The sequence below is a fragment of the Plecotus auritus genome, assembly GCF_963455305.1.
Source record: "Plecotus auritus genome assembly, chromosome: 4".
NCBI lineage: Eukaryota > Metazoa > Chordata > Mammalia > Chiroptera > Vespertilionidae > Plecotus > Plecotus auritus.
The window spans coordinates 149,328,274-149,349,059 of record NC_137775.1 but is presented as its reverse complement, the minus strand read 5'-3'; the positions used below and the strand labels follow the sequence as shown (position 1 = coordinate 149,349,059).

The window sequence follows — 20,786 nt, the reverse complement described above, 5'->3', positions numbered from 1 at the left end:
GGGAAATAATAAAACCTTCTAACCTTAAAGCCCTTTGGGCCCTAGCTGGTTTGGTTCAGTGGATAGAGCATAGGCCTGCGGACTGAAGAGTCCCAGGTTCAATTCCAGTCAAGGGCACATGTCCAGGTTGTGGGCTCAATCCCCAGTAGGGATTGAGCATGCAGGAGGCATGCAGGAGGCAGCCAATCAATGATTCTCTGTCATCACTGATGTTTCTGACTCTCTCTCCTCCTCTCTGAAATAAAAATATTTTTTTAAAAAGCCCTTTGGAACAAATGAACATACATGTGTGAGCCCAAAGTGTGCCTGTGGCCCTTCACATTTTACAGTATGCATTGGAATTTAAACCTCACAGTGACTTCAACAAGCAGTTGGTGGTATCATCCTAAATTACAGGCAAGGAAGGGACTTGTCCCAACCAGAATTTGGACTCAACCCTTCTGATCCAGGTCCTTCCCCTGCATTGTTGACTCCATCATGGGAGCAAGGGCTCAATCTTAATGAGCACTGTGGAGAGCACAGGGTGGTCCTTCTATGAGCAGGCCCTTTGTGGACTGGACAGATAAGCCTATATTCCTGTCAGAGCAAGAGGTGCTGGGCAGAGGGTCATCAAGAGAGCTGGACTGGGCACTGGAAGCCAAGAAGGATGAAGACTCTCAAGTCCCCAAGACACTGGAAGACTTGATCAGTGGCCACAACCCTCAGATCAGATTTTGAAACAGACCTTCTTTATCTCCAAACCAGCTTCAAACTTGGGCTCCGTTAAGTTTCATTTTCTCTCACACTTGTCCTTCCCTTGGCCCTTCCATCATTTCAATGAATGATGCTTAGGAACATTTTTGCACCCCGACTCTATCATAAGTTTGGTTAAGTGTAAAGACCAGATCTCATTTACTTGAGTATTGTCCTGTTACAGAAGGCATGGTGGCTGTGTTTAAACAGTGTTGGTTAAAGAAGTGGGCCTGGGCAGCAGCAGTGAGAATGCCGTGACAGAGAAAAGGGGACTGGGCTCGGAAGCAGGAGGCCCAGGCGGGGCCTTTTATATGCATTCTGTAACTAAAGCAGGACCCAGTGGCCAGCTCCTCAGGATGTGGCAAATCAGGGTCAGAGGCTCAGACCAATCGATCCAGACGTTTCTTTTCTTTTCTTTTTTTTAATCTTTATTGTTCAGATTATTATAGTTGTTCCTCTTTTTTCCCCCATTGCTCCCCTCCACCCGGTTCCCACCCCACCCTCTGTCCTTAACACCCCCCACCACTGTCCTCATCCATAGGTGTACGATTTTCCCGCACCCCCCACACCCCTTCCCCCTGAGAATTGTCAGTGCACTCCCTTTCTATGCCCATAATTCTATTATATTCACCAGTTTATTCTGTTCATCAGATTTTTTATTCACTTGAATTTTAGATTCACTTGTTGATAGATATGTATTTGTTGTTCATAATTTTTATCTTTACCTTTTTCTTCTTCTTCCTCTTCTTAAAGAATACCTTTCAGCATTTCATATAATACTGGTTTGGCAGTAATGAACTCCTTTAGTTTTTTCTTATCTGTGAAGCTCTTTATCTGACCTTCAATTCTGAATGATAGCTTTGCTGGGTAGAGTAATCTTGGTTGTAGGTTCTTGCTATTCACCACTTTGAATATTTCTTGCCACTCCCATCTGGCCTGCATAATTTCTGTTGAGAAATCAGCTGACAATCATATGGGTGCTCCCTTGTAGGTAACTAACTGTTTTTAATATTCTCTCTTTGTATTTTGCTCTTGGCATTTTAATTATGATGTGTCTTGGTGTGGTCCTCTTTGGACTCCTCTTGTTTGGGGTTCTCTGCACTTCCTGGACTATTTCTTTCACCAGGTGGGGGAAGTTTTCGGTCATTATTTCTTCAAATAGGTTTTCAATATCTTGCTCTCTCTCTTCTTCTGGCACCCCCATAATTCGGATGTTGGTACGCTTGAAGTTGTCCCAGAGGATCCTTACACTATCTTCATATTTTTGGATTCTTTTTGCTTTTCTGATTGGGTGTTTTTTGCTTCTTTGTATTTAAAATCTTTGACTTGATTCTTGTTATCCTCTAGTCTGCTGCTGGATCTCTGTATATTATTTTTTATTTCAGTTAGTGTATGCTTAATTTCTAGTTGGTCCTTTTTCATATCCTCGAGGGTCTCGCTAAATTTATCAGCCTTTTCTAGAAAATTCTTGAAAAACCTTATAACCATGGTTTTGAACTCTATATCCAGTCGTTTGCTTTCCTCCATTTCTTTCATTTGTGACTTGTTTCTTTGTCTCCGCATTTTGGTTGCTTCCCTGTGTTGATAGAGTGGCTTTGTGTGCTAGGTGTCCTCTAGGGCCCAGTGGTTCAGCCTCCCGAGTTACCTGAGGTGGGCACTCTTGGTGCACCCGTTTGTGGCTGTGTGCACAGTCTTGTTGTAGTTAAGCCTTGATTGTTGTTGGTATCACTGGGAGGAATTGACCTCCAGGCCAATTGGCTGTGAGGATAAGCTGTGTCTACCATGAGAGAACTTCTGTGCTGGAGACACCCTTATGAGACGAGAGTGTGTCCCTTATGGATTTGAGGAGTGGTAATCTGGGTGGTCCCACTCTGACCCTGGGGTACACTGGCTCTTGGATCTCCAAGGAGGTGTAAATTTAGCCTCTGCCTGAGGCCACCCAGCAGGAGCTATGGAGAGATCTGCAGATTCCTCTTCTTTGTTTGGGTTTTGGAGGTGCCCAGATGAGGTCCAGCTGTGAAGCAATGCAAGCTGCTGCGGGGCCTTGGGCCTTCTTTTGGATGTTCTGGGTCTCACTGACTCAGCTGCAGTTTGTTAGGTAAGATTAGAATTCAAAGGACCTGGCTATTCATATGCAAAAGCCTCTGCACTCAGCTTGGATGGGGCGGAGTCTCAGGGCAGAGAAAACAACAATGGCTTCATGGGGCGGGATCTCAGGGCAGAGCACACAGCAATGGCTTCCCGTCAGCCCTGCCCTAAGAGGCCCCAGGTCTCAGTGTCCTGCGGTAATTGCTGCAAGCACCTCTGAGAGAAAGCCACCCTCGAGTTTTGCCCGCTGCCAGACAGTCCAGTTTTTCCCCGTATGAGTCTGGGTCCCCAGAGTCTTACCCGGAACTGGAGTTCAGTGCAGTCAGGAGCTTTTGTCTCCCTCCCGATTGAGAAAGCCAGCCTCGTACTCAGTTGCCAGCCCTCTCCGCACCTGCGCACCTCCCTCTCCATGCGTGCGCCTCCGTACCTCTGCCTTCCGCAGCTCCTCTGAGTCTCAGTGTGCTTTTCTCTTTCCTTCTATTTGTAGAATTTCCACTCGGCCAGCCTTCCTGTGGTTCTGGATGATGTCCGTTTTGTCTTTTAGTTGTAGTTTTGAAATTGTTGTGCGATGCAGCAGTTTAGGTGTTTACCTATGCCACTATCTTGGTTTCTCCAGACGTTTCTTGATTCAAGAGCCATTACACCTGAGAACTCACTATTTGGGCTTCATCCTGATGCATCAAGAATGTTCCATGAGCCAACAATATAAAATGGGAACTGAACAGACATGTCTTCTGGGGAAAGATAAGTGTGCTTAGTCACATTCTTTTTGTCCTTGTTTTTTAGTATTTCCTGATTTCTCCCTCGAAGAGCTTCAGCATGTCTCCTAATGGGACTCTCTTCTCCACAACAGGATTTGACTTTGAAGCAGGGCATAACAGGTAGCCTTTGCCGATGACCTTGCTTGAAGTTCCTTTATCTGAGGGTCAAGGAGCAGGCATAGTGCAGCCTGAGTGAGGACAGCTAGGGAGGCCCTGAGCAGTTTGCTGCCTTCCTGCCAAGTGAAGAGGGTAGGGAGCCCTGGAAAGGGAATAAGGCAGTTATATGGAAGGCCTCCTTCCCCATCCAAAATCTTCATCTGCAGATAATAAGAATGAAGGTGTGGGAGAATGCACCCAAAGCATGGGGAGAGGCAGCTGCCAGAGCTCTTGGCTAACATGAAAGCAGCAGGGTGGAAGTAAGCAGGCCTCTGAGAAAAGACGTGAGGAGAGGCCAGGGTTTGAAGATAAAAACACACAGGCTCTTGGCTCTGCACTGGCTGTGAGAACCAGGGCTAGTGGCTTAATCCACAGGAGCCTCGGTTCCCTCACATGAGTGCAATACACACTTTGCAGAGATGCTGTGAGGAATGATGGAGATGGAGTGTGCAAGATGGTGGGCATGAGCACATGTGAGGTGGTGGCCATGAATGAGACCTACAGGACAAGAAATGCAGGAGTGGGGTTTTAGAGGTGAGGAAAGAAGAGTGGGCATAGCAGGCCGGACTCTGCAGGAGCACCTGGAGGGGGCGGCAGGAAGGCAACAGACTTTCTTCCCTCCTCCCACCCCACATTTCAAAGCTTGACATGCACACTGCGACTGTTCTCCTGACAGTTACCTTCTCACTGTGGAAGTGAGGGATAGCCAAGGGCTCAGAGCCTCTACGTGGCTGCGGGTGAACATCGTGAACATCAATGACGAAATCCCACGCTTTACCAGGTAGGTCTGGGGCAATCAGGGCTCCATGGGCTGTGGGCACATGTCTCTTAGGTGACAGAGCCTCCTCAGACACATTGAATACAAGACAGAGAGGTGTCCTGCTCTGGCCTGGAAGAGAGATAAGAGGCCTGAGATCATCAGTGTCCTTTCCCTGGGTCTCTGGGCTTCCGTCTTCCACCTTTGCTCCCCCTGACTCTGCACCTCCACATTCACATGCACCAAAGGATTGTGGGTATGGCTGAACACGATGCCCCCATTGGAGGTTTGCCACTGGGCTTATGGAGAAGGTAAATACAGTATAATGTTTCCATAGTTTGGCTTTTCGTGGTTTCAGTTACCTGGGGTCAACCACAGACTGAAAACATTAAATGGAAGATTCCAGAAATAAACAATCATAAGTTTTCAATTGCACACAGTCTTGAGTGGTGTGATGAAATCTTGCAATGTCTGCTCCATTACACTTAGGACATGAATCATCTCTTTGTCCAGCGTAGCCACACTGTATATGAACCTCTCCACCCCCTTAGTCACTTAGGAGCCCTCTGGTTATCAGATAGACCAGTGATTTTTTCAAACGGTGTGCCGCAAGAATTTGTAAAACATGCTGGGTGCTCTGAGTTCCTTCCTGCCATGGCGGGTCCAGTAAAGAGATCTGGCAGCTCCTACATCCAGCAGAGGTGAGAAGGTAAGTGAATCTGATGGAGGCAGCCTGTGGGAATGTGCCCAGCACCAGCTCGGGCACAAAGGGGAGACCTGAGCCTGTCATAGATGGGGATTTAGGAGGGGAAGATAGGGTTCTGAGATAGCATATGACCCTGCAAACAGCTTGGCTTACTGCAGAAGACTTTGCCTGCCCCAGTCACTGGTGGGCTCAGAGGCAGCCACAAGCAAAACCGCCTGCCTGGGATTAACTGCATTAATGGCTGTGAATAAATTCAGCCAGGAGGCTTCACTACACAGAATGCTTGGGCCTCTTATCTCTCTGAAGTTGGGAGGTATTAAGACCACCTCACTCCCAGGCTAACCTGGTGCCATTTAACAAAACACAGCACAGTTGTGAAACTTCTGGATTTTAGCAGTCTACAGCCCAGTTGCTGGATGTTGATGTGGAGGGAACAGCAGCGGATACATCCCCAGGTAATGTTTCCCGCCGATATCTGTTGCCAGGTTAAGCTCAAAAGCATGAGGCAGTGCACTTCTGCTGATGGGTTCCTCCAGGGGCACAATCCAGGCAGTTTATAAATAGTTATGACATCCCAGCCTGGATTCAGACTCCAGCACTGGCCACACAGCACCGTGGATTCATCAGTAACCCCCAGAGGAAGGTGATGGCGATGGGGCTGGGGCTGGAGCTGACGCATTCTGCAGCCCTCCCCACACCCCCGGTCTGTGAGGTGGGAAAACAGGCTAATAGGGTTGCAAAGGAGAAAATAATGTCCCCCAAGGGGCAGAACTTGTAGACCATCTGGTTTGGACTACGTCTTCCAAAATAAAGCAATTGACCTCAGCAGAGAGAGAACATGACCTTGGCTGGTTGTTAGGGCCCCAGAGATCAATCTGAAACTCTGGTTCTCACTTTTGGTTTGAAAGATGAACCTGTTAGGCTCCACCCCAGACAGAGAGCATGACCTATGTGACCATCTAACCATTTAAAAAAACCAGTCGTCTGTATTTCAAACAGTGTTCCATGGCTTTTGGTAGGGATGGGTCTGTGAAAGTCTGGGTTCTTGAAGGAGGATTTGGGGCAGGAGTTGCCCTGACATTGCCTGGACTACTGGTGGTGGCACAGCTCCTCAGGGTCAGTCAGCCTAGTCCCTCAGCCATCCACGATCCAAAAGAGTTTGCTTGGTTTCAAACTAGGTGCTGACTTTGAGGGTTTTCATGGTTCAGCCATGACTCTTTCCTCCACCCCCGACCCCCCGCTCCCTGAATCAGAGCTAGGACTAACCATAAGTTGCTTAATTCAGGATTAACAAAATTAAATCCTCAAACTGACTCAAGTATAGTGAATTTGAGTGTGAAGTTAAAATGTAAACTGTGAAAACAACTCTTCTATCTTTACTGTTTGTTAAGGTCCTACTAAGACCAAAGCAAGAACTATTTCCGTTGTTGAAAGAGTCTCCCTGGGTGTAACAAACATCTGAATGCTTTAGGGACTCATGAGTGCCCTCTGGGATTCTGCTATTATTCAGGTGGAGCACTTGATTATAAAAGTACTGGACTTACATTTCCTCTCCACGTGCCAAGCACAGTGCTTGCTATTTTTGCAGAGCACTGTTTTCAGAGTAGGTCTTTCTCCCCTTCCACCCTTTTTTTGGTATTTACTCACAGTCCTTTTCAACCTGGGGCCTGGCAGTATATACACAACCTTATGCACCTACTGAATATTTATTCATAGTGATGAAGTCATCACATCACAGTCACCCAGGATTCACCCCCTTCCCCCTGAGCGTGGCCACTGGCCCTTGTCTACCCATCACCCAGGCTCTGGAGATCCTGTTAGGAGGAAAAAGGTACAGCAGTGAGTCAGAGCTCTACCCTATGGGATTGCTGCAAGGCCCCTGGTTTCACTGTGCTTTGAATGGATCTTAACTGTGGCCTGAGGGTAACATCTTTACATTAAATGATATTTTACTCATACTTGGGTTCCCAAACCAAATAAACCAAAGAGTTCATCTTCTGCCAGGCTCAGTGTCTGGTCAGCCAAGGGGAGAATGTTTTACCTGAGCCGCTGTGCCACCACCAGCAGCCTGACCAGTCCCCTTCCCAGGGACCTGATTCCCTGGGGTGTCCGGCATGGACCAGATGAGCCTTCAGAAGCAGTACAGTCCGAAACGGATGACATTTTGAGCTGGATACTTCCTTGTGATAGAGGGGCTGTCCTGTGCATTGTGGGATGTTTCTCAGCATCTCTGGCCTCTACCCCCTAGATGCCAGTAGCAGCCTCCTTCCCTTACTGTGACAAGCAACATAATCACCCCCAGAGAGACCACAGCCTTAGGGAGAAGGGAGGGAGAGAGGGGAGGGGGGAATTCTTCTCCCAAGGTGTCCTGGGCCTGTCCTATGAGAAGCTGGGAGCCTGTACTTGTCACCTCTGGTGATTCCTTGTAACAGCCCTGCTCAAACTTTAAAATGCATGTCAGTCCCCGGGTGTCTTCTGAAAATGCAGATTTTGAATTCATGGGTTGGAGTGTGCTGAGGTCTGCACCCCCAGGGAGCCTGTTAGAAATCAGGGACCATGATTGAGGTAGCAGGGACACGGCTGGGATGGTGGCACAGGTGTCACAGGACTCTCTTTGGTGGAGGTTAGCAGAACCCACGCCAAGTAACCAAAGGAAAACTCTAACAGGTTAGAAACGGGGGCTCTCAGATGATGGACATAAGGGCTTAGTCGCGACGTAGGAGCTGGGGCTGGCCCCTCTCTCCTCTGGCTCTGGTTCGGTTCCTGCCATCCTGCCTCCTCGGCCCTACTCGCTTGTCTAATCCTGGACCCATCAGTGGGCACAGCACAGATCCCCTGAGAGCGGGTGTGTGAGGTAAGTCAATGGATTAACAGGCTGATTCAGTGGGACTCTGGAGGAGGAGGAGTCCAGAGCACCAGGTGGCTTCTTGATCGGAACAAGATTACTGTCCCCCATCAGTGGCCTCACCTCTGGGAGGTCACTTCATGAGTGGGGCAGGCCCAGGGTGCACAGAGGAAGAGGTGGGGGAGGGCGTGGGCCCAGGTTTCTCTTCCTGCCTCTGGCTCTACCAGAGGTTCCCTCTCCCTTTTCCTTGCTCTGGCCCCACCTGCCCTCCAGGGATGATGAGACAGAGATGCAGAAATATTCTTCATAAAAATATGTAAATTTTTATTGATTTTAGAGAGAGGAAGGGAGAGGGAAAGAGAGACAGAAACATCAATGGCAGAGAAACATTGATCAGCTGTCTCCAGCATACCCACTCCTGGGTATCGAGCCCAGAAGCCAGGCATGTGCCCTCACTGGGAATTGAACCATGACCTCCTGGTTCATGGGTCGATGTTCAACCACTGAGCCACACTGGCCAGGCTGCAGAAATATTCTGAGCTCAGGAAATGAATGCCATCATTTAGATCTGAGGTGTAGCCTTCCCTCTTAAAGAAGATCTCATGTGGGAAAATCCACGTTTAGGAAATTGGCAAATTAGAGGTGACTATTTGCCCCACTGAAATGATTTTTCCTCAGCAGTAGGACTTCCTGCAGAGTAATTTTAAACAATAAGCCTCCCTTGGTGCATTCAGAATCACTCAATTTACCCAAGTTATGTAGTTAAAACTTCAAACCTCCCTATCTTATTACCAGCCTTTTCTAAAGGCAGCGGAGGTCTGAGGAAGATGGGTAAATTGGTGATTTGAGGCTATTTTGTAGAAGTCATCCTTGGAAGGCAGTGTTCTGACCTTGGCTTCTGTGGAGAGGTTGGGGTGGGTGGGGGGCAGTGCGCTCATTTCTCCATTCAGAGGGCTGACCTTATGATTAATGCTATTTGGGAAGGTACACAAGTTCTGTGCATAAATTCTGCCTCCTTAAGCAAAGAAACAAAAAAAGACAAGGAAGAAAAAAAAAAAAACTGAGCAGAAAGAGATGAAAAAAAACAACAACAACAACAAAAAACTAGAATAGAGAAGGTTTACAATGTGTCTGGCTTTTGGTGGCTGCCATGTGATGGGAATCAGAAATCTGTCATTCTGGACGTTATTTCCAGATGGATTTTAAAAATCATTCAGGGGACTTCTGCACAAGAATTGGAAGAAAAAGAGAAGATGGCTGGACAAACCAACTATGCCTATTTTGCAACAACGTTAACGCTGATCTGAAATGGCATCAGGTGTGGGTGAAGTCAGAGACCACGGCCCATGTAAACCATTGCAGTAACCGCGTGGTGCTTTCTTTGCATCCACAGGGATGTGATCCTTGGAAATACAAAAGCCAGCCTCCCATCCTTTCAGCTGCTGCGTCCTCCCTCTGAGCATGCTGATGCAACTTCAACAGCTCAGAGCTATATTTAGCATGAACCAAAATACCCACCTCCCAGTCTCTACCCTCCCGTGTCCCTGAAAATTAGCTGTGTCTGCTGTATTTCTGTTCCAGCCCAACGCAAATGTATGTGATTCCAGAGGAGATGGGTCTAGGAACCATCGTAGCCAATATCACAGCTGAGGACCCTGATAATGAAGGTTTGACCAGTTTCCTCCTCTACAGCATCACTACTGGTAACAGCTATTTCGTGATAAATCAGTGTAAGTCACACACACGCACATCATTTATGTGCATCTTTTAATTCAGCCAGCCATTTGGGTTGTTTTTCAAATAGTTTGTGTGCCTTCTGATCTGAGCATGCCTTTTGGTCTAGAATATCATAAGTTAATAGGGTAACAAGCCTCTTAAAAACAGCTGGCATCACCCTGGCTGGTAGCTCAGTGGTTAGTGTCGACCTGTACACTGAAGGGTCGTGGATTCGATTTCCGGTCAAGGGCGTCTACCTGGCTGGCAGGTTGGATCCCTGGCCTGGTCCGGGCACATGCAGGAGGCAACCAATCAATGTTTCTCTTTTTCTCTCTCTCTTTCCCTCCTTTCGGCTATCTCTTAAAAAAAAAAAAATCAATGGAAAAGTATCCTCTGGTGAGGTTTAACAAAAATATAAAAACAACAACAAAAAACCCAGCTGGCGGTTGCAGAAACTAAACAGTCAACGGATGTATCACTGTTTCACCCTTGAGGCAGGTTCTTATGTAAGGATGGGTGAGTTCATTAGCCTGAAAAGAGGGTCTAGATCAGTGTTGTCCAATAGAAATAGAAGTCACATAAGCCATTTTAAAGTTTCTAGTAGCCACATTTTTAAGAAGTAAAAAAACAAGTGAAATTAATTTTAATAAGGCATTGTAGCTAACCCAAGAGATCAAAATATTTTAACATGTAGTTAATATTTAAAGGTTATGAATGAAGTATTATATATATATATATATATATATATATATATATATATATATATATATATATTTATACCAAGGCTTTGAAGTTTGTTGTGTATTTTGTATTTACTGCAAATCTCAGTTTGGACTAGCCTCATTTCAAGTGCTAACCACATGTGGCTCATGGTACTGTACTGGACCACACTGATCTAGATCAATTTGCTGGGTTACTGGGCATTATTTTCCCATCTAGGTGTTTTGGTGCAGAGAAGGGGAGTTTCTTTTCATATATACCAGGCTCTCTGTTGAGTGACCCACATGCTTGTCATCTAAATTACTCAGCACACCCTGGCTAGTGTGGTTCAGTTGATTGGAGCGTTATTGCATACACCAAAGGGTAGTGGGTTTGATTCCCCGTCAGGGCATATACCCAGGGGCGGTTTATACCTGGTTGGGTGCATAGTGGAAGCAACCAATCGCTGTTTCTCACATCGATGGTCCTCTCTCTCTCTCTTCCTCTCTCTAAAAAAATCAATAAAAAAATTAAAAAACAAAGTACTCAGCCCAGCAACTCAACAAACTATCATAATCTGCACTTGACAGATGAGGAAACAGAGGCTTGGAAAGAGACTCGGATAGGTTAAACAACTTGTCCAAGCTCTCACAGCTTGTAGGTTGTGAGTCTGAGTTACAAATTGAAGCTGCCCAACTTCAGATCTGACCCTCTTCACCACTCCTAGACTGTATCACCGCAAGAGTTCCTATACATCACCAAAAGAGACCTCACTTTACATAATGGTTTTGTGGAGGCCAGCATTGAACAATCCCAGAAAGTCAATGTGTTATTTGCCCCATAGGCTTTAGGGCAAAGGATACTTGCTCCCAGGAGAGATAGGCAAAGGCCATAACTGTGCTCTACCTCTGAAAACTTCCTAATTTTCTGTCATCAAGGACCTCACTCAACTGAGAGTATAGGGACAGACAACCACGGTTTAAAATGTTGTTCATGCCAGTATTGCAAAATGGAACTTTTAACAAATACAGTGTTTTGTGGGGGGAGCATATTTAAGACTCTTTGGTTGCAAGTAACAGAAATTAAGGCAAATCAAACCAAGCAAGGGGGGATAAATAAAGATAGGGACATATCAATAGGATGCTAGGGATCTCATGAGAAAGAGTGGGGCAGTCTGGACCTGGAAAGGCTGGGGACCAGCACTGCTCCAGTAACCTCAGCAGCTCGAGTTCTGGCCTCTTACCTGTAGCTCTACTATTAATCTGAATGGTTACCCAACTTATGTCTCTCAGCTACAAAAATCTCCATTAAGGGAACCCAGGGGGTCAGGCTGGAATTAGCTGCCTACCAGTCCAGTCATCCATGGGCCCAACCCTGAAGTATGGGGTGAACAATTCTAGAAGGGTCAGGCCAGATACCCCAATCAATGTCCAATACATGAATTTACACATGAATTTTTAAAAATGTGTTTGTATGAGGATAGTCTCTGTGTAAGCCTAGCCCCATATCAGAATGTTCTTTTCAATGTACTATAGGTCTCCATCTGCCTTTACTCTTCATTTCTCTCCAAAGAGTCATGTTCTAATCTTTGCCTTCATAGTGACTGGTACCATCCAAGTGGCCCACAGGCTAGACCGAGATGCAGGTGAATTAAGACAAAATCCCGCCATTTCTCTGGAAGTTCTGGTGAAGGACAGACCCTTGGGGGGTCAGGAGAATCGCATGCAGATAACCTTCCTGGTGAAGGACATTAATGACAACCCTGCTACTTGCACCAAGTTCACCTTCAGGTATTCACACCCTGAGACACGTGCTGGGGATTTTACCTCCTCAGTGGTCCTCAGCCCTTTGGCCGCGCTGGTTATTAGGTAAAGTTGAAGAATTACGGGCACTAGGAAGTGGCTCATGAAATAAGTAGATTTGAAATGTCCGATTTAGTTGATAGGTTTTCCTTCCATCATCCTTTTTTCTTGCCTCTCTTTCATTTTCTTTCCTCTTCGTTTTCTCCTTCTCCACTTTCGAACTGGGTTAAAAAATATTTTTATTTTGCTCTCTTCTACAACTTGTTCATCTCCATCGGTGAAAAGTACTATGGGGACTTGTTAGACTCTATCTGGGCTGTGCCTTCCCTTTATTTATTGCCATTCATGGAAAGATGGTGCTGTTAGTGGTTATAATATACAGTTGAGAGAGAAACACACCGCCAGTAATATGAATAAATCAAACCAAGTATTTACTTAAAACAAAACAAAGCATCTAATTCACTTTACGCAACTTAATTGCATGTAAAGAAAGGCAATAGAAAAGGGGAAATGCAGATAGAAGTGGGATGCAAGTTATTTTGTGTGTTTTGATCTGTTGTTTGTCTCACAATCTATTCATCATTATTTTTTAAAAAGTCCCTTGTGACTCTGGGTTAATATGCCTTTTTGAAAACAGTACTGTCTTTCTACTAAGTAGTTTGTCTAAATGCCACAAGTTTAGCAACTGCTGGGTTAGCTTCATCTCCACAGTGCTTTTGGAATAGCTAGCTCCAGTTTCTTAGGAATCTGAAGGTGGCTCCCCTGGAGCAAGCTGATAACCAGAGTAGTTCCATGTTCAGATGTCCACAGGGAGAGTCTCCTTCAAAGTCTGTCAGTTTATCTTTGACTGGTTTTGCAAGTTGACTTTTTAAACTCCAGGGGACATTGGACACAGGCACAATCCATAGTGTGGCTGTGGAAAGAGGAAAAGATCCTGGACAAAGATTGTCTAGGCAGGGCAAGCAATAGAAATATAAATTTCTTTATTATGTTGGTGAATGTCTCCCTGTTCTCCCAATTGGCATGCCCAGCATCATGCTAGGATTAAGTGTGGCTTTGAGCCTGATATCAAACTGTTAAACCCTGTTCTAGACACATTCCATTGCCCCATAAGACCCAGCCTCCAGCCTCCCTCCCTGCTCTGTGCCCCAGGAGGCTGACTTGTGTATATATCAACGGGCTCCTTTGCCCTGCAGCTTCTGGTTGGCCAGTAAGGGTTGTGGGCGGGGGGGGGGGGGGGGGGGGGGGACGGGAGGGGGAAGCATGAAGTCAGCATATTTATTCCCCTGGCTCCCTCCCTGTCAGCTGGATGAGTCCCTCCACCCCCTGAAGGTCTCAGTTTTTATAAGGCAGCCCTCAGCACATGGCACTGTCCATCCCTGGATTCCAGTTTCAGGGACTGCTTCTTGCACTGACTCCTCTGACATAGAAATGGAAGATCCACTCTTATCAGGCCAGAGATATTGCACCACTCATTGATATTCCCATATACCCTGTGTGTGCCTTTGTGGTAGTCCCTTTACTAAACCTCCTCTAGAGTTATCCTAATTTGCCATCCTCTTCCTGCTGAGGCCCTCAGGTCAATAATAACCTTGATCATGTGATAGTTTTCTATTCCAACTGTAACCTCAGAGTTTGTTTGATGGGTGTAGTTAGGATTGTGACTTCTACCCCATTACATGTATAAATCGAATCCACCACTGTTACCAGAAGTCTGGGCCCTGGGGATGGAGTAGAGATGATATGCAGAGTCACACCTCTACTTTCTTTATAAATCTAAATCTATGCTAGCATTCTTGGGTGGCTGCAGTGCATCCTGGGGAATTCCTCTCCTCATATGCTGCCCTGCTAGGCCTTGCTGCTCTTCTTCTGTTCCCTGCCCTAAAGGCGAGGACAGGGGTTGAAGAGTAAGAAGTCTGAGTACTTACTAAAGAGGACTGTGCTCTCTCCACGCTTCCTTGTCAGTGTCTCCCCTTGGTGCAGTGCTGTTAAATGCACACTGTGGCTTCCTGCACTCTGGAGAACCCCAATGCATGGGATGGCGGGATGGCCGTTTGCAGATAGCATTCCATATTGGCTGGTAAAATCACATTTTAAATATCCTGGACTGTCCAGGCAAACCCATGCAGAATCCTACTCTTGATAATCTTCTCTCCAAATTAGCTCTGATAGTCAATGCCAGAAGTAAATGAACTAATTGTATTTATTACTAAAGGTAACTCTAAATAATGCTCAAGTCCCTCCTCGGGCTTTTAAAGTGAGAGTAACTCGCAGCCAAGATGTGAGGAAGGACAACAAAAAGCTCCTTGGAGGTCTTTACTCCAAAGCCCAGCCTCATTTGCATACTGCAGGGGCTGGGAACCCTGACCCTGCATCACCTCCCATCCTCCATACCTCCTTATCTCCTTCCCCTTCCCACCATGCCAGAGTCCAAGCACACAGGAAGGTCAAAAGCACACCAGACAATAGGAATAGTGCTGCCACCTGACTCTAACAACATTTGTCCCTGAATATTTACTCCTTCAGGGCTCAAGGCTCTTGGTGCTGTCCCTGCATTGGAGTTTGGGAGAGCAGGTAGAAGAGGGTGGGAGGAGGCAGGGCTGCGTGCCTGGCCCCCAGCTGCCTCGTGAGTCGTAGGCTCTCAGGCTGGGCCAAGAGGGAAATGTCCCTTAGACCCAGGCCCCTACTTTTCCCAGGCTGGCGATGAATGAGCCCAGGTCCCTGATGGAGGCATCAAAAGCCTGTGACAGCCCCACTCTAGTTGTAAACTATGAGGCTGAAAGTGCTTACTGAGAGCCAGAGCCAGAGAAGGTCAGCTGATTTCAAATGTCACTGGGCCAGCCACCTTTGCCTGGGGAGGGAACCGTGGTCAGATGGCTGGGAGTGGGGCAGCCTGCTTTTGAGGCAGGGATTGATGAATGAGGAGTGGTTTTCCAAGTCAAGTGTTTAGGAGGAAAATACCAAGTGTCAGAGATGAATGAAAAGCACATGCCAGGCAGCCCTCAGGGGCTGAGTGTGTGAATAGTGAATCATCTGGCTTTGGGACCCTGGATTCTTTGCATGATGCAACCTCCTGGTCTCTGCAGAGTTAGAATCAAGGCTCAGATTCCCAAACCATCTGTGGGCCTGGAGACTCACTGAATCTTGGAACTTGAAGTAATATTTACTGTGACTCTAATGCAGACAATAGAGAATTGTGCCTGTATGCATCAACTTTCTTGGACAGGTCTTTAAACCACTCCAAATGACTCTTTCTTCACCTCTGAAAAGGGGACAAGAATATAAACCTTTTGGAGATGAGGGGATTGGAGATGATATTTTTAAAGTGATTCAGCATATAGTTGGTGTTTAATAAATGGCATCTATTCCAAGTACTTATGAATAAAAACCATGACATTGTGTATGCAAGGCAGGAATAGAAATGCTTGGACTCCAGTCCTGCGGAAACACGGAGGTGATCTTTGCCAATGAGGCATCATGGAGATTCAGTTACACCTGTCAGGAAAAGTGCTTTCCAGGAAGCAAACCCAGTTATCCTCAGCAGCCTAAGACCATCCTTGCTGTTAGAATTTGCTCCACGTTTGCTGAGCCCAGAGCCCATTTTAGCTGCCAATAGTAGAAGGGAGCACAATTTGGTTGTAGAGAGGTGATAGTTCAGAGGATTAAAGAAGTGAACATTGCCCTAGCTGGTTTGGCTCAATGGATAGAGCGTCAGCCTGTGGACCGAAGGGTCCCAGGTTCGATTCTGGCCAAGGGCACATGGCTGGGTTGTGGGCTCGATCCCCAGTAGGGGCGTGCAGGAGGCAGCCAATCAATGATTCTCATCATTGATGTTTCTATCTCTCTCCCTCTCCCTTCCTCTCTAAAATCAATAAGATCTATTTTTTAAAAATTTTAAAGAAGTGAACACATTAGTCTGGGTGCTCTGAGAAGACACCATAGGATTAAATGTTAAAGGCGTTTATTAGGGGAAATGCCTGCAGAAGGCAATGAGGAGGCTGGGAGAGTCCCCAGACCACGACGCAAGTCTGACCTGAATGAAGGAAAGAGGGGACGAGGTGGGCAGAAATGTTCTAGCATGCATGCTGTCCATGGAAGGTTCGTCTAGGGCAGTGGTCGGCAAACTCATTAATCAACAGAGCCAAATATCAACAGTATAACGATTGAAATTTCTTTTGAGAGCCAATTTTTTAAACTTAAACTTCTTCTAACACCACTTCTTCAAAATAGACTCGCCCAGGCCTTGGTATTTTGTGGAAGAGCCACACTCAAGGGGCCAAAGAGCCGCGTGTGGCTCGCGAGCCGCAGTTTGCCGACCACGGGTCTAGGGCACTGGGGAGTCCTGATGCCAAAGTCAGCTGTCATAGCACAGGAATGAGCCTGTCTTAATCTCTGCCACTCCCAGTCATGGGCTCATGGCCTCACTGCAAATATAGCAATGGGTTTCAGAGCCCAGCAGCTGGCATCTGGGGTCAATTATGTTCCTGTGATTGAAGGTCTTCCAGGCAGATTCTCATGGCAGCCAACTACACTTTTGTAAGAAATTCTGTCCCAGGCAAACTGTGATTGAAGGTAGGTAGCAAAAACAAATAAACAAACAAAACGAAAAACCCAAACAAACCCCAAACCAAAACACTAGCCACAAATCCCTCCCTGCCTGTCTGCGGCCCCCGTGCAATGTGATTTCACCATTCCTCCCATCAAGATAGGGTTTCTCTTTCTACTACTTGAATCTGCCCTTGACCACATCAGTTGCTTTGGCCATTGGAACATTCACAAATGTGGCACAGCAGAGGCCGGGAAGGATACGTGCACTGGGGCTTGCCCTCTTTTGCTACTTTTGGGAACCTGAGATCTTCATGTGAAGAGCCCGACCTAGTCTCCTGGAGGATGGGAGACACCATGAAACAGACAGACCACCTTCCTACCACCAGACGTGTGCACACGGTCATCCTAGACATCTAGCCCCAGCCAAGCTGCCAGTGACCACAGCCAAGCTGAACTAGAACCCAAAGAATGAATGGATAACCCTTAATATTGTAAGAAACAATATGTGCCTGTTGTTTTAAGCCACTAAGTTGGGGCTGGTTTGTTATGTAACAAAAGCTAACTGGCATCATTTACGTCCATTTTATAGATGGGAAAACTGAAACCTGGAAGCATGATAAAGTTCCTCAATGAATTGAAGCCTCTCGGTGTTAATCATGCTTCCTCAGTCTCCCATACCAAGCTGGGCTTGACCAGATAGCTCTTGTTTGGGGGCAGCTTTACTTGTGCTGTTTGCTTAGACCCTGGGATCATTGGAGGTTGGGAGCCTTGAATTTTACTCTTAATAAACCTCTATGGAATGAATAATACTAAGGTGTTAGGAGACCCTTTTATGATATTGATGCTATTAGAACACAAGTAGAGGAATTCCCAATCTTCAAAGCATGGAAGGTGAGGGGTGCAGGGTTTCCCCTAACCAGATTATAAACTCTGACAGGAAGTGTAAGAATTTATATTTTTCTTATATTCTTTTTTATATTCTTCTTTACTACTGTGCTAGTCTCATAAGCTACCACGCATTCATTCAACAAATATCTAGTGAGCATGCCCAGAACAAAGCAGACAAAGATCCCTGCCCCTGTAGAGCTTACAGTCTAGTGGGGGGAAATATGATGAACCGGGTAAATAAGTAAGCTATTTAGTATATTGGGAAACATCAAGTGCCAAGAATTAAAAATAAAAGGGGGAATGGGAGAGGAAGCAATGGGCAGGGCTCATTCACAGTTTAGATAGGAGAGCCGGGATAGCCTCCTGAGAAGGTAACATTGGATTAGAGACTAAAGAAAGTGAAAAGGCAGCCACGTGGACCTTGGTGGGAAGGGCATCCCACAGTAAGCGGAATGGCCCTAAGGGCAGAGCCTGGGGAGTGTTCAAGGAGCACCAGGCCCGCGTAGAGGGAACAAGGAAGTGATGAGTTCAGACAGGTAAGCGTGAGTGGTGGTGGTGCACAGATTAAAGTGAGGACTTTGAGTGCAGTGAGGAGCCACGTGGGATTTAACGGCAGAGGAGTGACCCGACCTGACAGCATTTATCAGGATCCCTCCGGCGGGTGTGTTAAGGACAGCCAGAAGGGAGGCCGGGGCAGAGCAGGGACCCTAGCTAGGCCGTTACTGCAATTGCCATGGACTTGCTCTGAACTGGAACTAAAGCAGAGATGTGCAGCCTGGGTCTATTCAGAAGGAAGCCTCAGTCGCCATTTGTTGGGGGAAATATTGAATCATGTCTCTCCGCCAGCATTATGGTGCCCGAAAGAGCAGCCAAGGGGACGTTGCTTCTGGACCTGAACATGGTCTGCTTTGATGATGACAGCGAAGCACCAAACAGCCAGTTCAACTTCACCGAGCCATCTGGAGTGGGGAGCCGCCGCAGATTCTCACAGGATCCAGCTGGATCTGGGAAAATGGTGGTCAGTTAATGGTCATTGCATCATTGAGAGGGCATGGGGGAAGCTGGTCTAACATGCATAGTGCTTTTGCTGCCTCTGAGAGAGAAATTTCCAAGGTGACTCCCTCACTGCACGGCTGTAACTGACACACGTAATCCTGACTCTGTTTTCCCCATTTACTCTTTATTTTACCCAAGTTCCGGAATCGTCTGTTATGCATAGTTATGCCTGGGGTGCTAAAGACTGGATTCTCTCTTGTGTAGCTGCAGTTTGCTGTGCCTGCTTAGCTGCCTCGATAGTCACGTTAGTGCCCCCTGGGCTCAAGCACTCTTGTGTATTTGAGTGCTCCTTCTGGACAGTGGAGGTGAGAGATGAGAGAAAGCAGGTCTAGGGCCTTGGTGAGTGTGTCCTGCTAAAGGCAGCCTTGTAAGACACTGCAGACCCGGAGGCGAATGAGAAAGTGAGGCTGTTTAGGTAGCCTCACTCAACAGCATCCCCACAGGGGCAAAAGCAGACTTGGAAGCAGGGTGGGCATGAAAAGCAGATCTCGCATGAAAAGCTGACGTGGCTCAGTGGTTGAACATTGACCTATGAACCAGGAGGTCACGGTTCGATTCCCAGTCAGGGCACATGCTCAGATTGCGGGTTAGATCCCCAGTGTGGGGGGTGCAGAAGGCAGCCGATCAATGATTCTCTCTTATCATTGATGTTTCTGTCTCTCTCTCCCTCTCATTTCCTCTGAAATCAATAAAAATATATTTTAAAAAAGAGAAAAGAAAAGCAGATCTCAAGGAGCTGTATGAAGGGAAAAGGAAGGGCAGAGGGAGGCTGTGGGGGGAGTTGGGGGGGGGGCAGTGGTCCTGGTTCCAGCGGGGAGGGGGCTTTGCATCAGAGATAAATCCTCAGGGAGGAGAGCAAGCAGCCCACTAGGAGGCATATTCTCACCTACCCCCTTCTCCACCTCCCATCCCAAGCTCTTCTTCTGTCCCCAAGCACATCTTTACCAATTTTATTCACAGTGTCAGCTAAAAAATAATTTTAATTTCTTTCTGTTTAAGAAATTAATACATGCTCAATGTAGAAAACATAGAAAAGCATTGCCATTTAGTGATAACCACGAATAGCATTTTGGTATATTTCCTTCTTCACTATACCTAGATTTTATGTATATTCTCTACATATATGCATAAGTATTTTAAATGATGGAATTATTCCTGCATATAGGATTCTATATTGTGCTTCTCTTCAACTAACCTGCAGTCTTGAGCCTGTTGGGCAATAGTACTTGATGAACATCTTTAAACATAGATTCTTTCCAATAAATTCTTTAGCAGTGAGCAGAGAATGGACACAATGGACAGTTATGGGCATAACGCTTTAAAGTTCCTTATGCAGGCAAAATGCTTTCCAGAAAGGTTTTTCAATTTGCATTTCTACTTATAGATAGAAAAATGTCTTCATCAGTTGAATTAAAAGGATTGCTTTTCTGTGTAATCTGATATCTCTGTTTTAATCTAGTTGATTGGTGATCTCGATTATGAAAATCCAAGCAATCTAGCAGCCGGCAATAAATACAGTGTGACAATCCAGGTGCAGGATGTTGCCCCTCCTTACTACAAAAGCAAGTATCATTTTGACTTATGTCATGAAGCATCTTCCTTGAGCAGCAGTGACTAGACTGCCAGGCAGTACTCAGCTCAGTGTTGGGCTAGGTATTTGTGTTAAAGAGGAGACTTCAAAAAACCCAAACACTTGGGAATCAGCCCTGCTTCCTCCTGTCCGTCACCAAGCATACTGAAGTGGTCTCCAAGCTTTTCTTCGGTGTCACCTTCTAAAATCTCAAGCTTCTGCTGCCCTCCCTACCCTGCCCCCATCCCTCTAGTCCTGCTCTAATGCAGAACCTCCTCTTTCTTGGCTGAATTACAACATTTGAGAATCTTTAACACATTAAGTGCCCTGTCAGTCACCAGTGACTGACACTATACTTTCCGTCCGGAAGACAAAACAGGCTGGGCGCTTAACGTGTTAAGGATCTCTCTGACTTTGTCTTGTCCCTTTCCAAAGCATCCTCCACATTTCTGACAGTAATTT

At 46.4% G+C, this 20,786-nt stretch overlaps 1 protein-coding gene across 1 annotated transcript in view; it reads left to right on the top strand.

The window, feature by feature from the left end:
• Positions 1-20,786, top strand: part of CDHR3 (cadherin related family member 3) — a gene marked incomplete at both ends in the record, with an annotated part of 59,943 nt that overhangs the window by 22,927 nt on the left and 16,230 nt on the right. Inside the window, 6 exons of the mRNA XM_080666374.1 lie at positions 3,607-3,701; positions 4,414-4,518; positions 9,627-9,775; positions 12,061-12,250; positions 18,545-18,716; positions 20,214-20,337. Coding sequence (XP_080522500.1) covers positions 3,607-3,701; positions 4,414-4,518; positions 9,627-9,775; positions 12,061-12,250; positions 18,545-18,716; positions 20,214-20,337 — 835 coding nt within the window. The remainder of the gene's footprint in view (positions 1-3,606; positions 3,702-4,413; positions 4,519-9,626; positions 9,776-12,060; positions 12,251-18,544; positions 18,717-20,213; positions 20,338-20,786) is intronic.